The sequence below is a fragment of the Leucoraja erinacea genome, chromosome 26 (assembly GCF_028641065.1).
Source record: "Leucoraja erinacea ecotype New England chromosome 26, Leri_hhj_1, whole genome shotgun sequence".
Lineage (NCBI taxonomy): Eukaryota > Metazoa > Chordata > Chondrichthyes > Rajiformes > Rajidae > Leucoraja > Leucoraja erinaceus.
Window position 1 is genome coordinate 673,812 of NC_073402.1, and position 16,295 is coordinate 690,106.

The 16,295-nt window shown below is 42.6% G+C and overlaps 1 protein-coding gene across 1 annotated transcript in view; it reads right to left on the bottom strand.

Annotated features, from left to right (window-relative positions):
* Positions 1–16,295, bottom strand: part of rspo1 (R-spondin 1) — a 263,230-nt gene that overhangs the window by 153,222 nt on the left and 93,713 nt on the right. The window contains exon 3 of the mRNA XM_055656042.1: positions 9,812–10,003. Coding sequence (XP_055512017.1) covers positions 9,812–10,003 — 192 coding nt within the window. The remainder of the gene's footprint in view (positions 1–9,811; positions 10,004–16,295) is intronic.

The window sequence follows — 16,295 nt, forward strand, 5'->3', positions numbered from 1 at the left end:
GGGGAGATGGGAAGATGTGGCGAGTGGTGGGGTCACGTTGGAGGTGGCGAAACTGACGGAGGATTACTTTTTGTATGTGACGGCTGGATCTGCTCCACGGATGAGGCGTTCCACACCAGGACATCTGAAATGTCCTCATTATTCAGGGAACGGGGGTTCCCCTCCTCCACCATAAATGAGGCTCGCACCAGGGTCTCTTCCATACCCCGCAACACTGCTCTCTCTCCCCATCCCCCCACTCGCAACAAGGGCCGAGTCCCCCTAGTCCTCACCTTTCACCCCACCAGCCGTCACATACAAAAATAATCCTCCGTCAGTTTCGCCACCTCCAACGTGACCCCACCACTCGCCACATCTTCCCATCTCCCCCCATATCTGCCTTCCGCAAAGACCCCAGACACACCACTCTCTGTGAGAAAAAGTGTTTCCTCGTCTCCGTTCTAAATGGCTTACTCCTTATTCTTAAACTGTGGCCCCTGGTTCTGGACTCCACTAACATTGGGAACATGTTTCCTGCCTCTAGCGTGTCCAAACCCTTAATAATCTTATATGTTTCAATGAGATACCCTCTCATCCTTCGAAACTCCACAATGTACAAGCCCAGCTGCTCCATTCTCTCAGCATATGACAGTCCCGTCATCCCGGGAATTAACCATGTAAACCTACGCTGCACTCCCTCAATAACATGAATGTCCTTCTTCAAATAAGGGGACCAAAACTGCACACAATACTCCAGGTGTGGTCTCACTAGGGCTCTGTACAACTGCAGAAGGACCTCTTTGCTCCTATACCCAACTCCTCTTGTTACGAAGGCCAACGTGCCATTTGCTTTCTTCACTGCCTGCTGTACCTGCATGCTTACTTTCATAGACTGATGAACAAGGACCCCCAGATCCCGTTGTACTTCCCCTTTTCCCAACTTGACGCCACTTAGATAGTAATCTGCCTTCCTGTTTTTGCTACCAAAGTGGATAACCTCACATTTATCCGCATTAAACATCATCTGCCATGCATCTGCCCACTCCCCCAACCTGTCCAAGTCACCCTGCATTCTCATAGCATCCTCCTCACAGTTCACACTGCCACCCAGTTTTGTGTCATCTGCAAATTTGCTGTTACTTTGAATCCCTTCATCCAAATCATTGTTGTATATTGTAAATAGCTGCGGTCCCAGCACCGAGCCTTGCGGTATCCCACTAGTCACTGCCTGCCATTCTGAAAGGGACCCGTTAATCCCTACTCTTTGTTTCCTGTCTGCCAACCACTTCTCTATCCATGTCAGCACACTACCCCCAATACCATGTGCCCTAATTTTGCCCACTAATCTCCTATGTGGGACCTTATCAAATGCTTTCTGAAGGTCCAGGTACACTCCATCCATTGGCTCTCCCTTGTCCATTTTCCTAGTTACATCTTCAAAAAATTCCAGAAGATTAGTCAAGCATGATTTCCACTTCGTAAATCCATGTTGACTCGGACAGATCCTGTTACTGCTATCCAAACGTTTGGCTATTTCATCTTTTACAATTGACTCCGGTATCTTCCCCACCACCGATGTCAGGCTAACTGGTCTATAATCCCAGTTTTCTCTCTCCCGCCTTTCTTAAAAAGTGGGATAACATTAGCTACCATCCAATCCATAGGAACTGATCCTGAGTCTATGGAACATTGGAAAATTATCACCAATGCATCCGCGATTTCTAGAGCCACTTCCTTAAGTACCCAGGGATGCAGACCATCAAGCTCTGGGGTTTATCAGCCTTCAGTCCCATTAGTCTATCCAACACCATTTCCTGCCTAATGTGGATTTCCTTCAGTTCCTCCGTCACCCCAGATCCTCTGGCCACTACTTTATCAGGAAGGTACACAAAAAAGCTGGAGAAACTCAGCAGGTGCAGCAGCATCTATGGAGCGAAGGAAATAGGCAACTTTTCGGGCCGAAACGTTGCCTATTTCCTTCGCTCCATAGATGCTGCTGCACCCGCTGAGTTTCTCCAGCTTTTTTGTGTACCTTCGATTCTCCAGCATCTGCAGTTCCTTCTTAACCACTTTATCAGGAAGATTGTTTGTGTCCTCTTTAGATCCAAAGTACCTGTTTAATTCATCTGCCATTCCCTTGTTCCCCATAATAAATTCACCTTTTTCGGTCTTCAAGGGTCCAACTTTGGTCTTAAGTAATTTTTTCCTCGTCACATACGTAAAGAAGCTTTTACTATCCTGCTTTATATTCTTGGCTAGCTTACCTTCGTACCTCATCTTTTCTACCCGTATTGTCTTTTTGGTTATCTTCTGTTCTTTAAACATTACCCAATCCTCTTGCTACGTTGTATCTTCTTCGCTTTAATTTTTATACTGTCCCTGACGTCCCTCGTCAGCCATGGTCGTCCCTTTCTCCCCTTAGAATCTTTCTTCCTCCTCAGAATGATCTGATCATGCACCTTCTGTATTATCCCTTGAAATACCTGTCATTTTTGTTCCACTGTCATCCCTGCTGTGTATCTTTCCAGTCAACTTTGGCCAGCTCCTCCCTCATGGCCCCATAGTCCCCTTTATTCAACTGTAACTGACATCTCCGATCTACTCTTCTCCCTCTCCAATTGTAGATTAAACCTGGCAATGTTATGGTCACTGCCTCCTAATGGCTCATTAACCTCGAGGTCCTTTATCAAATCCGGTTCATTACATAACACTAAATCCAGAATTGCCTTCTCCCTGGTAGGTTCCAATACAAGCTGTTCTAAGAATCCATCACAAAGGCACTCTACAAAGTCCCTTTCTTGAGGTCTAGTACCAACCTGGTTTTCCCAGTCTACCTGCACGTTGAAATCTCCCATAACAACCACAGCATTACTTTTCCCAATTTTAACCTGATTCAACTGGGCCCTGTGTCCAGGCTACTGTTTGGGGGCCTGTAGATTAGTCCCATTAGGGTATTTCTACCCTTACAATTCCTTAGTTCTATCCATACTGACTCCACATCTCCTGTTTCAATGTCACCCCTAGCAAGGGACAGAATTTTGTTCCTCACCAACAAAGCTACCCCACCCCCTCTGCCCATTACTGATCTACTGTATCCGTTGTTCAAGATGTGGATTCTTATACATTGGTGAGACTAAACGTAGACTGGGTGATCGTTTCACTGAACACCTTCGCTCAGCCCAGCGGAACCAACCTGATCTCCCGCTTGCTGGATCCTTTAATTCTCCTTCCCATTCCCACACAGACCTTTTTGGCCTCGGTCTCCTCCATTGTCAGACCGTTGTGAGGCTAAACGCAAATTGAGGAACAGCATCTCATTTTTCGCTTGGGCAGCTTACAGCCCAGTGGTATGAATATTGATTTCTCTCACTTCAGGTAGCCTTGGCATTCCCTCTCTCCCTATCCGCCCCCACCCAAGTCACACTAGCTTCTCATTTCACCCAACAAACAGCTAACAATGGCCCGTTTCCTTTATCATTGGTACTTTTTTTGCATATCTTTTATTCAGTGATCTTTATCTACATCATCGTCTATATCTGTCGTTTCCCTTATCCCTAACAAATCCGAAAAAGGTCTTGACCTGAAACATCACCCATTCCTTCTCTACAGAGATGCTGCCTGTCCAGCTGAGTTACTCCAGCATTTTGTGTCCAAAACCAGTTTGAAACTTGGCTTCATGGAAGGAAACAGGGTGATGGTGGACAATTATTTTTAATTACCTCAGGATTCGGTGCTGGGTCCATTGCGGTTTATCATCAATATTAATGATTTGGATGAGAATGTACATAGAAATATAGAAACATAGAAAATAGTTGCAGGAGGATGCCATTCGGTCCTTCGAGCCAGCACCGCCATTCATTGTGATCGTGGCTGATCGTCCCCAATCAATAACTCGTGCCTGCCTTCTCCTCATATTCCTTGACTCCACTAGCCCCTAGAGCTCTATCTAACTCTCTCTTAAATCCATTGTGACTTGGCCTCCACTGCCCTCTGTGGCAGGGAATTCCATAAATTCACAACTCTCTGGGTGAAAAAGTTTTTTCTCACCCCAGTCTTAAATGACCTCCCCTTTATTCTAAGACTGTGGCCTCTGGTTCTGGACTCGCCCAACATTGGGAACATTTTTTGTGCATCTACCTTGTCCAGTCCTTTTATAATTTTATATGTTTCTATAAGATTCCCCCTCATCCTTCTACATGGCATGATTAGTAATTTTCGAGATGACACTAAAGTAGGTGGTTTTGTAGATGGCGATGATGGTTGTCAGAAATTGCAGTAGGATCTTCATCAATTGGACAAATGAGCTGAGGAATGGTTGATGGAGTTTTCTGCAAATAAGTGTGAGGTGTTGCAATATAATTTAGATAAATGTGAGGTTATCCGCTTTGGTGGCAAAAACAAGGGGGCAGATTATTATCTGAATGGGGTTAGGTTAGGTAAGGGGGAGGTACAGTGAGACCTGGGAGTCCTTGTACACCGTTCACTGAAAGTTGGCGTGCAGGTACAGCAGGCAGTGAAGAAAGCTAATGGAATGTTGGCCTTCATAACAAGGGAATTTCAGTATAGAAGTAAAGAGGTTCTTCTGCAGTTGTATAGGGCTCTGGTGAGACCACATCTGGAGTATTGCGTACAGTGTTGGTGTCCTAATTTGAGGAAGGACATCCTTGTGATTGAGGCAGTGCAGTGTAGGCTCACGAGATTGATCCCTGGGATGTCGGGACTGTCATATGAGGAAAGATTGAAAAGACTAGGTTTGTATTCACTGGAGTTTAGAAGGATGAGGGGAGATCTTATAGACACATATAAAATTATAAAGGGACTGGACAAGGTAGATGCAGGAAAAATGTTCCCAATATTGGGCGAGTCCAGAACCAAGGGCCACAATCTTAGAATAAAAGGGAGGCCATTTAAAACTTTTTCACCCAGAGAGTTGTGAATTTGTGGAATTCCCTGCCATGGATGGATTTAAGAGAGAGTTAGATAGAGCTCTAGGGGCTAGTGGAATCAAGGGATGTGGGGAGAAGGCAGGCACCGGTTATTGATTGGAGACGTTCAGCAATGATCAGAATGCATGGCGGTGCTGGCTCGAAGGGCCAAATGGCCTCCTCCTGCACCTATTTTCTATGTTTCTATGTGTCGCATTTTGGGAGGTCTAACATGGGCAGGACCCAGACAGTGAATGGGATCTAGGAGTGCAGGTACATGGTTTCTTGAAAGTGGTATAACAGGTAGACAGGGTGATAAAAACGATAGGGTCTTCAGATGAAATGTCTCGACCCGAATCATCACTCATACCCTCTAACCAGAGATGCTGCCTGTCCCGCTGCGTTGCTCCACTATTTTGTGTCCATCTGCGGTGTAAACCCGCATCTGCACTTCCTTCCTACACACGTGACAAAGCTCTTTAATGTATCAGAGTTATTCTCTTTGCTGGACAAAAATGCTAGAGAAACTCAGCGGGCGAGGCAGCATCTAAGGAGCGAAGGAATATGTGACGTTTCGGGTCAAGACCCTTCTTCAGACTGAAGGGTCTAGACATGAAATGTCGCCTATTCCTTCGCTCCTTAGATGCTGCCTCACCCGTCGAGTTTCTCCAGCATTTTAGTCTACCTTCGATTTTTCTAGCATCTGCAGTTCTTTCGTAAACGTAGTTATTCTCTGTCTGACTCTTTAAATGTAAATGTGTGAAATATAAGATGATCCCTGGCAAACATTTATGTTGTGCTTTGGAGAAAGCTTGCACTCGTTACGCTGAAACAAATTAATACTAGGGGATGCAACACATTCCCATTCAGAGCCCCCAGTGTCAGCTCCAAGCATGTCTAGGTCAGTTGCAGCATGCTAAAGTCCAGACTGTAGCTTCCTGTTGCTGGCTCAAGAATAAACCTTAATTTCAAGCTCAGAATGTTCTTAGACAACAATGTGGCAATTTCTCCCCTCTGTGCGCAAATACAGTATCATTTGCCTTTTCCTTCCAAGTACTTTAATTAAACCCAGGATAAGGTTTTGTTTAATGAGAGTAATAAAGTAACAGGTACAATCCTTGAGCAGCCACGCATGGCTAATTAAAACATTACTACAATTCTGATGTATATTCTATTCCATTCTAATCTCAATTGTAATCGTATTGTCTTTCTTCTGACTGGATGGTAGCCAACAAAAGCTTTTCACTCTACCTCAGTAAACATGACAATAACCTAAACTGAACTGATCTGATATCAGTAAACAGTTTATTAAAGAGAAAATGGGGAAAATTGGAAAACTTTCATAGGACCACAGCAGGAAAGAAAACTGGTAATACGGCCTGAAAAGATGAAGTACGAAGGGAAGCTGGCCAGGAATATAAAGAAGGATAGTAAAAGCTTCTTTAGATATGTTAAGGGAAAAAGAGTAACAAAGTCAAATGTGGGTCCCTTGAAGGCAGACACGGGGTTAAATTATTATGGGTAACCAGGAAATGGCAGAAGAGTTGAACAGGTACCTCGGATCTGTCTTCACTAAGGAAGACACAAACAATCTCCCAGATGTACTGGAGGACAGAGGATCTAAGGGGGTAGAGAAACTGAAAGAAATTTTAATTATGGAGAAATAGTATTTGGGTAGGCTAATGGGACTGAAGGATGATAAATCCCCTGGGCCTGATGGTCTGCATCCCAGGGTCCTCAGGGAGGTGGCTCTAGAAATGTTCAATAGATTTCAATGTTCAATAGATCCAGGATCAGTTCCTGTGGATTGGAGGATAGCTAATGTTATCCCACTTTTCAAGAAAGGAGCGAGAGAGAAAACAGTGAATTACAGAGCAGTTAGCCTGACCGGTGGTGGGAAAGATGCTGGAGTCAATTATTAAAGAGGTAATTATGGGGCATTTGGACAGCAGTAAAAGGATTAGTCCAATTCAACATGGATTTCTGAAAAGGAAATCATGCTTGACTAATCTTCTCAAATTTTTTGAGGATGTGACAAGTAAAATGGATGAAGGGGTGTCAGTGGATGTAGTGTATCTAGACTTTCAAAAAGCCTTTGATAAGGTCCCGCATGGGAGACTGGTGACTAAAATTAGAGCACATGGCATTGGGGGTAGGGTATTGACATGGATAGAAAATTGGTTGGCAGACAGGAAGCAAAGAGTAGGAGTGAACGGGTCCTTTTCAGAATGGCAGGCAGTGGCGAGTGGAGTGCCGCAAGGCTCGGTGTTGGGGCCGCCACTGTTTACCATATATATTAATGATTTGGAAGAGGGAATTAGGAGAAACACTAGCAAGTTTGCGGATGACACAAAGCAGGGTGGCAGTGTGAACTGTGAAGAGGATGTTAAGATGTTTCAGGGTGACCTGGACAGGCTGAGTGAGTGGGCAGATATGTGGCAGATGCAGTATAATATAGATAAATGTGAGGTTATCCACTTTGGTGGCAAAAACAAGGGGGCAGATTATTATCTCAATGGGGTTAGGTTAGGTAAGGGTGAGATGCAGCGAGACCTGGGTGTCCTTGTACACCGGTCACTGAAAGTTGGCGTGCAGGTACAGCAGGCAGTGAAGAAAGCTAATGGAATGTTGACCTTCATAACAAGAGGATTTCAGTATAGGAGTAAAGACGTTCTTCTGCAGTTGTATAGGGCTCAGGTAAGACCACATCTGGAGTATTGTGTACAGTTTTGGTCACCTAATTTGAGGAAGGACATCCTTGTGATTGAGGAAGTGCAGCGTAGGTTCACTACATTGATCCCTGGGATGGCCGGACTGTCATATGAGGAAAGATTGAAAAGACTAGGCTTGTATTCACTGGAGTTTAGAAGGATGAGGGGTGGATCTTATAGAAACATATAAAATTATAAAAGGACTGGACAAGCTGGATGCAGAAAAAATGTTGGGTGAGTCCAGAACCAGGGACCACAGTTTTAGAATAAAGGGGAGGCCATTTAAGACTGAGGTAAGAAAACATTTTCGCCCAGAGAGTTGTGAATTTGTGGAATTCCCTGCCACAGATGGCAGCGGAGGCCAAATCACTGAATGGATTTAAGAGAGAGTTAGATAGAGCTCTAGGGCTAGTGGAATCAAGGGATATGGGGAGAAGACAGGCACGGGTTATTGATTTGGGACGATCAGCCATGATCACAATGAATGGCGGTGCTGGCTCGAAGGGCCAAATGGCCTCCTCCTGCATCTATTTTCTACGTTTCTATGTTTCTAAATATATATATATTGACAGCTGTATAGGGTACTATGTCATTGCATCACAGATCATAGCAATTAATATTTCTATAATTAGTTTAGTTTACTTTAGAGATACAGCGGGAAAACAGGCTCTTTGGCACACCAAGTCTGCCCCAACCAGCAATCCCCGCACATTAACACTATCCTACCTACACTAGGGACAGTTTACAATCTTTACCAAGCCAATTAGTCTCCAAAACCGTAAGTCTTGGAAAGGTGGGAGGAAACTGTAGCACCTGGAGAAAACCCACGCAGGTCACGGGGAGAACGTATAAACTTTGTACAGATAACACCCATAGTCAGGATTGAACCCGGGTGTCTGGCGCTGTAAGGCATCAACTCTACCGCTGTGCCACCGTGCTGCCCGGAGAAGTCTGCTAACTATGTATCTACTCCAGTTTCAGTTTAATTTATTGTCACGTGTACCGAGGTTCAGTGAAAAGCTTTTTGTTGCATGCTAAACCTGTCAGCAGAAAGACAATATATGATTACAATCGATCCATTTACAGTGTATAGATACATGATAAGGGATTAACGTTTAATGCAAGGTTTGGCCAGCAAAGTCTGATCAAGAATAGTCCGAGGGTCACCGAAGAGGTAGATAGAAGTTCAGCACTGCTCTTTGGTTGTGGTAGGATGGTTCAGTTGCCTGATAACAGCTGGGAAGAAACTGTCCCTGAATCTGGAGGTGTGCGTTTTCACACTTCTATTCCTATAACTGATGGGAACGGGGAGAAGAGGGAATGGCCAGGGTGCAAGTCGTCCTTGACTATGCAGCTGGCCTTGCCGAGGCAAGGTGAGGTGTAAATGGAGTCAATAGAAGGGAGGTTGGTTTGTGTGATGGTCTGGGCTGCGTCCACAATTTGCTACCATTTCTTGCAGTCTTGGATGGAACTATTCCCAAACCACTTCACTTGCTTCACTTTCTCAATTTCTTCGCAGCCCTATAATATTTTCCCTTTTCAAATAAAGAAATCTCTTCAAGTTTGCTATTGAATCTACTTCCACCATCCAGCCAAATCATAGCAACGCCTTCCATGAAACAGGTTTTTATTGCCTTCCTCTCGCCACCACCGCTCATGCCTCCTCCCCCCCCCCCCCCCCCCCCCCCCCAACTCCATTTTGTCTCTTTTGTGTTTGCCATTTATCTCTCCATAAGTACTTGGCAAAGTTTTTTATTTTGTTCACTTTAAATACTGATGCATTTACAAGAACATTTCCAGGTTGTCAACAGACAGCACTTCAATTGCTTGCATATGTTATAAACAACATGATACTGTCCATGGAGTTATGCATGTGGTGAACAGCTGAGGCTCAAAAGCAAAACTGATCCCACGCTCGATCAGTGAATTTACCAATCTTAATCAGGATCGATTTTGCAAATTAAAATAAAATTTGACTTGTTATTCCTGGTCTTCGGAGGGACAATTCAGTCAATGTTCTCCTGCAGGAATTGTGTGTGTTTGTTACATTAACATCTACCCAGATGGACACCAAAGAAATACATTATCACAATAATCACTGAAAAATCAAATGGATTCACGGCAACTCATGAAACGTCATTATATTATACCTTTACATAAACAAAACAATGTATTTGGAATGAAATTTCCACTTACTGGTACATTTGTTCATTCCAGGTGTCCGCACACCAAAGTGTCCAGGTGGGCATGATGGCAAGCAAATGCCAATCTGTCTAATGTCATTCCTTTCCAGAAGGATGAACAATTTGGGCAAACACTTTAAACATCCATTGTACTCTGAACATAGCTCGCACCCTTTTGGACAAACTGGAGTTACCTCCGTGCTTACTGTAAAACACAAATGCACAGGAAAAGCTTTAAATTAACAGATGTAAAAAAACTCACCATGTTGGTTCCCAGTGTTTTCAGCATTGGGAACTTTGCAATTCATATTTTTCTCTTCAGTTTAATAAAATGGTTTAATTAAGTTACAACTTCTTTGACTATCATGTTTGTACACATTCTTTCCTTGTCCTTTCACATCTCTTAAGTTAAATTCCATAAGGATCAGATTGTTCACATTCAAATGATTCCTAACATTCCTTCTCCAATACTATATTTGATATCTCTGCTGTCTCAAGTTGGGGTGAACCACAATATAGTCTGTTGAGTCAGGAGATCAAAACAGTATCTTCAATGGGATGGCTTGGTGGCATACTGGTAGAGCTATCTGATCACCAGAGACCCGGGTTCGATCCTGACTATGAGTGCTGTCTGCAGTGTGTTTGTATGTTCTTCCCGTGACCTGTGTGGGTTTTCTCAGAGATCTTCAGTTTCCTCCCATACTATAAATGTAAAATTATCCCTAGTGTGTGTAGGATAGTGCTAATTTGCGGGGATCGCTGGTCGGTGTGGACTCGGTGGGCCGAAGGGACTCTTTGCACGCTGCATCTCTAAACTAAACTCAACCAACCACATAATCACTATAGCATTATCATTCTTCTATTTAGTCACTGCTTCCCTTTGAATTCAATTGTTTGCAATCCAGTTTGACCAAGAGTTGAGCTTCAATCAAGATATCCTCTCAATACTAAAAAGCTCTCCCTAGCTAAACTTTGGGGATCAATGGGAGATCCACGTGATAGCCCCTGTATTCTTTCAAATTACAAATATTGTTATTTGTTGAGTAAACGGATGGCATTATATCTGCCAATGGAAGAATCCATTACTTTGTCTTTGGATATGAGAACTGTTTCCAACTTCACTAACAACTCTTTCTATGTCTCCGCCCACTTGCAACCAAAGCAAACACCTGTACCTTTATCATCTTGGGTCTTACTACTAAAAGTCACCCTCATCTACAAATAAAACTTCCATATATGCAAAATTCTGTTTCCTGTAACTCAGGCAGTATCAATTCTTACACACCCATCCACTGTAATATGTCCCATATAACCATATAACAATTACAGCACAGAAACAGGCCCTTCTAGTCCGTGCCGAACACTTACTCTCACCTAGTTCCATCTACCTGCACCCAGCCCATAACCCTCCATTCCTTTCCCGTCCATATACCTATCCAATTTATTTTTAAATGATAAAATCGACCTTGCCTCCACCACTTCCACTGGAAGCTTATTCCACACAGCTACCACTCTCTGAGTAAAGAAGTTCCCTCTCATGTTACCCCTAAACTTTTGTCCCTTAATTCTCAAATCATGTCCTCTTGTTTGATTCTTCCCTGCTCTCAATGGAAAAAACTTATCCACGTCAACTCTGTCTATCCCTCTCATCATTTTAAAGACCTCTATCAAGTCCCCCCCTTAACCTTCTGCACTCCAAAGAATAAAGACCTATCTTGTTCAACCTTTCTCTGTAACTTAGGTGCTGAAACCCAGGCAACATTCTAGTAAATCTCCTCTGTACTCTCTCTATTTTGTTGACATCTTTCATATAATTTGGCAACCAAAATTGTACATAATATTCCAGAATTGGCCTCACCAATGCCTTGAACAATTTTAACATTACATCCCAACTTCTATACTCAATGTTCTGATTTATAAAGGCCAGCACACCAAAAGCTTTCTTTACCACCCTATCTACATGAGATTCCACCTTCAGGGAACTATGCACACTTAGTCCTAGATCCCTCTGTTCAACTGCATTCCTCAATTAGCTAACATTTACCATGTACGTCCTATTTTGATTTGGCCTGCCAAGATGTAGCACCTCACACTTATCAGGATTAAACTCCATCTGCCATCTTTCAGCCCACTGTTCCAAATGGCCTGAATCTCTCTGTAGACTTTGACAATCTACTTCATTATCCACAACACCAACTATCTTAGTATCATCTGCATACTCACTAATCCAATTTACCACACCATCATTCAGATCATTGATGTATATGACAAGCAACAGTGGACCCAACACAGATCCCTGAGGCACCCCACTAGTCACCGGCCTCCAACCTGACAAACAGTTATCCACCATTAGTCTCTGGTATCTCCCATTCAGTCACTGTTGAATCCATCTTGCTACTCCACTATTAATACCCAACAATTGAACCTTCTTAACCTATACTCCATGTGGAACCTTGTCAAAGGCCTTTCTGAAGTCCATATAGACAACATCCACCGCTTTACCCTCATCAATTTCCCTAGTAACTGATGAAGCCAAATAAAGTTACAAAAATAAGAAAAAAATTAAAATAGGTTTCAGGGCTAGCTTACAGTTTATATTTAGTGTCAAATTAGGCTTGTCTAAGGTTGCAGTGTGTGGGATAATAAATACCATAACATTGTCTCCCAAGTGAGGAAGTGACAACAAGGAAGAGAGACATAGCAAGTCAAATCTTTGAAGTGAGATGCCATAAAGCAAATGACCAATGTTTATGGGTGAGGAGGTGATAGAGGAAGAGAGACATAGCTAGTCAAATCTTTGAAGTGAGATGCCATAAAGCAAATGACCAATGTTTATGGGGGAGGAGGTGATAGAGGAAGAGAGACATAGTTGGTCACATCTTTGAAGCAAGAGGCAATAAAGCAGATGGCCTATGTTTATGAGGGACCAAGTGACAACGGAGAACCAGGGAAGTGGAGATAAAATGGCCTATGTTTATGGGGGAGGAGGTGATAGAGGAAGAGAGACATATTGGTCACATCTTTGAAGCAAGAGGCAATAAAGCAGATGGCCTATGTTTATGAGGGACCAAGTGACAACGGAGAACCAGGGAAGTGGAAATAAAATAACCTAAAGCAAATGGCCAATGTTTTTAGTATATCTTGTACCATGTAAACAAAAGGCCTTTGATGTGATGCAATCTGTGGAAACCTTTTCCTGTACCTCTGACATGATTAATGTCTGTGGAATGTGCTAAGGGGACAAAAAAACCCTATTTAAGGCAATGTAATTCTGTTGTTCAGAGAAGAGGACCGAGGACAGTTGAGTGTCTACATTGGTCACTTAGCTGGAATTCTCGCTCCCTTCCATCGGCCGATGTTAAGTAAAGTTTTGAACTGGTCTACCAAACAGTTTGTGTGGTGTCTGTTTATTAAGAAGCGAACCTGGTTTAGTTGTTATAAAAGTAACTTTTTCATAACCTCTTCAAAAAATTCAAGAAGATTAGTCAAACATGACCTTCTAGGCACAAATCCATGCTGACTGTTCCTAATCAGACCCTGTTTATCCAGATGCTTATATATATATTATCTCTAAGTATCCTTTCCATTAATTTGCCCACCACTGACGTCAAACTAACAGGTCTATAATTGCTAGGTTTACTCTTAGAACCGTTTTTAAACAATGGAACAACATGCACAGTACGCCAATCCTCTGGCACCATTCCCATTTCTAATGACATTTGAAATATTTCTGTCATAGCCCCTGCTTTTTCTACACTAACTTCCCTCAATGTCCTAGGGAATATCCTGTCAGGACCTGGAGACTTATTCACTTTTATATTTTTCAAAGGTGTCAGTACTTCCTCTTCTTTGATCCTCATAGCTACCCTACTTGTTTCCCTTACCTCACATAATTCAATATCCTTCTCCTTGAAGAATACCGAAGAAAATAAATTGTTCAATATCTCCCCCATCTCTTTTGGCTCTGCAGATAGCTGCCCACTCTGACTATCTGATGGACCAATTTTATCCCTCGTTATCCTTTTGCTATTAATATGGCTGTAGAAACCCTTTGGATTTACTTTCACCTTACTTACCAAAGCAACCTCATATCTTCTTTTAGCTTTTCTAATTCATTTCTTAAGATTCTTTTTACATTCTTTATACTCCTCAAGCACCTCATTTACTCCACGCTGCCTATAATTATTGTAAATCTCTCTCTTTTTCCGAACCAAGTGTCCAATTTCCCTTGAAAACCATGGCTCTTTCCAATTATTACTCTTTCCTTTCAACCAAACAGGGACATAAAGATTCTGTACTCTTAAAATTTCACCTTTAAATGTCCTCCATTTCCCAGATTGTTGCTAAAAAATGTAATATCTCATCCTCATGTCCAAATTCATTCATGGTTCATAACTCGCTATTTCAGCAGCAATACTCTAGCTTATAACGCTTCGATGTCTTTCCAAGTCTGGTTTCATATGTAAGCCCACCCCACCCCACTCATTCTTTCAGTTATCCCCTGAAACACACAACTTTCAGCTCATCCTCTGAACTTTCCTTAAATCCCAGCCCAATTACAAAGCCTTTAAGTATCACCATTTAGACGGCACGGTGGCACAGTGCCAGAGACCTGGGTTACATTCTGACTACGTATTGATTTTGCATATTCTCTCCGTGACCTGCGTGCATTTTCTCCTGGATTTCCAGTTTCCTCCCACTCTTCAAAGTTTTTAGACTAATTGGCTTGGTATAAATCTAAATTGTCCCTAGTGTGTGGAGGACGGTGTTTGTGTGGGATTCACTGGCCGGAATCAACTTGGTGCATGTTTCCACGGTGTATCTCTAAACTAAAACTAAACTAATAATTCTTTTTTTGGCTCATTGTGAAGTGCCTTGTATTTATTTTCCACTTTAAGATGAATTCATAAATGCAAGTTATTATTAGCTTTGTCATTGCAAGAAAATATTTTTGCTCCCATCATAGAACATACTGTTGAACACTGCAACACAAGAACAGTCCCTCAGCCCAAAACGTCCATGCCAAACCTGATGCTAAGACCAACGTTTATTTTTTCCATGTGCCTGCACATAATCAACACCCCTCTATTCCCTGATATCTATACCCATATTCATAAGTCTCTTAAATGCTACTATTATATACGCCTCACCCCCTCCCCCCCACCCCCTCCATTAATTAATTGAATAATTTGAGGTGTTTTTTCTTTCTTGTAAAGTTTTTTTAATTGCGCTCGTGGATGTGATGGAATTCTTCAAATAATGTGCAGAGGACAAGCCACCAAAAAAATTAAAAATTGGAAAGTAAGGAACAAGTAATTGACATGCATTAAAGAAATTGGTATGACTGAATTTATATTATTAGGGAGAAGTAATTTTAAAACATTGTTAATTTACTTCAATGCACTGAAAGAATAAAGAAATTTCTGAATTATAAACTTTGTTATAATCTCCAACAAAAGTCAAGAGTGTTTATTTGTCATAAGTTCACAAGTTATATAGAGTAGAATTAGGCCATTCGACTCATCGAGTCCAATCCACCAGTCAATTATTGCTGATCTTGGGAAGTTGGGAGGTCATGTTGCATTTCTATAAGACGTTGGTGAGACCACATTTAGAGTATTGTGTTCAGTTCTGGGCACCATGTTATAGGAAAGGATTGTCAAGCTTGAAAGGGTTCAGAGAAGATTTACGGGGATGTTGCCAGTAGTAGAGGGTGTGAGCTGTAGGGAGAGGTTGAGTAGGCTGGGTCTCTATTCCATGGAGTGCAGGAGGATGAGATGAGATCTTATAGAGGTGTAAAAAATCACGAGAGGAACAGATTGGGTAGATGCACAGTCTCATGTCCAGCGTAGGGGAATCGAGGACCAGAGAACATAGGTTCAAGCTGAAGGGGAAAAGATTTAATAGGAATCTGAGGGGTAGCTTTTTCACACAATGGGTGGTGGATGTATGGACAAGCTGCCAGAGGAGGTAGTTGAGGCTGGGATTATCCCAATGTTTAAGGAACATTTAGATATGGACATGGATAGGACAGGTTTGGATGGATATGGACCAAGCAGGCAAATGGGACTAGTGTAGCTGGAACATGTTTGCTGGTGTGGGCAAGTTGGGCCGAAGGGCCTGTTTCCACACTGTAGCACTCCATGACTCTATCTCTGCCTCCGAATCCCATTTTCCTGCCTTCTCCCCATAACCCTTGACACCTGTTCTAATCAAGAATTTATCGATCACTGCCTTAAAAATATCCACTGACTTGGCCTCTACAGTCCTCTGTGGCAATGAGTTCCATGGATTAACTATTCTCTGACTAAAGATGTTCCTGCTCATCTCCTTTCTAAAACGAGGTAGTCATGGTAGTGCTGCATTCGCCTGAGACCCGGGTTCGATCCTGATTACGGGTGCTGTCTGTACGGAGTTTGTACTGATCTCCCCATGACATGCGTGGGTTTTCTCCGAGATCTTCGGTTTCCTTCCACATTCCAAAGACGTGCAGGTTT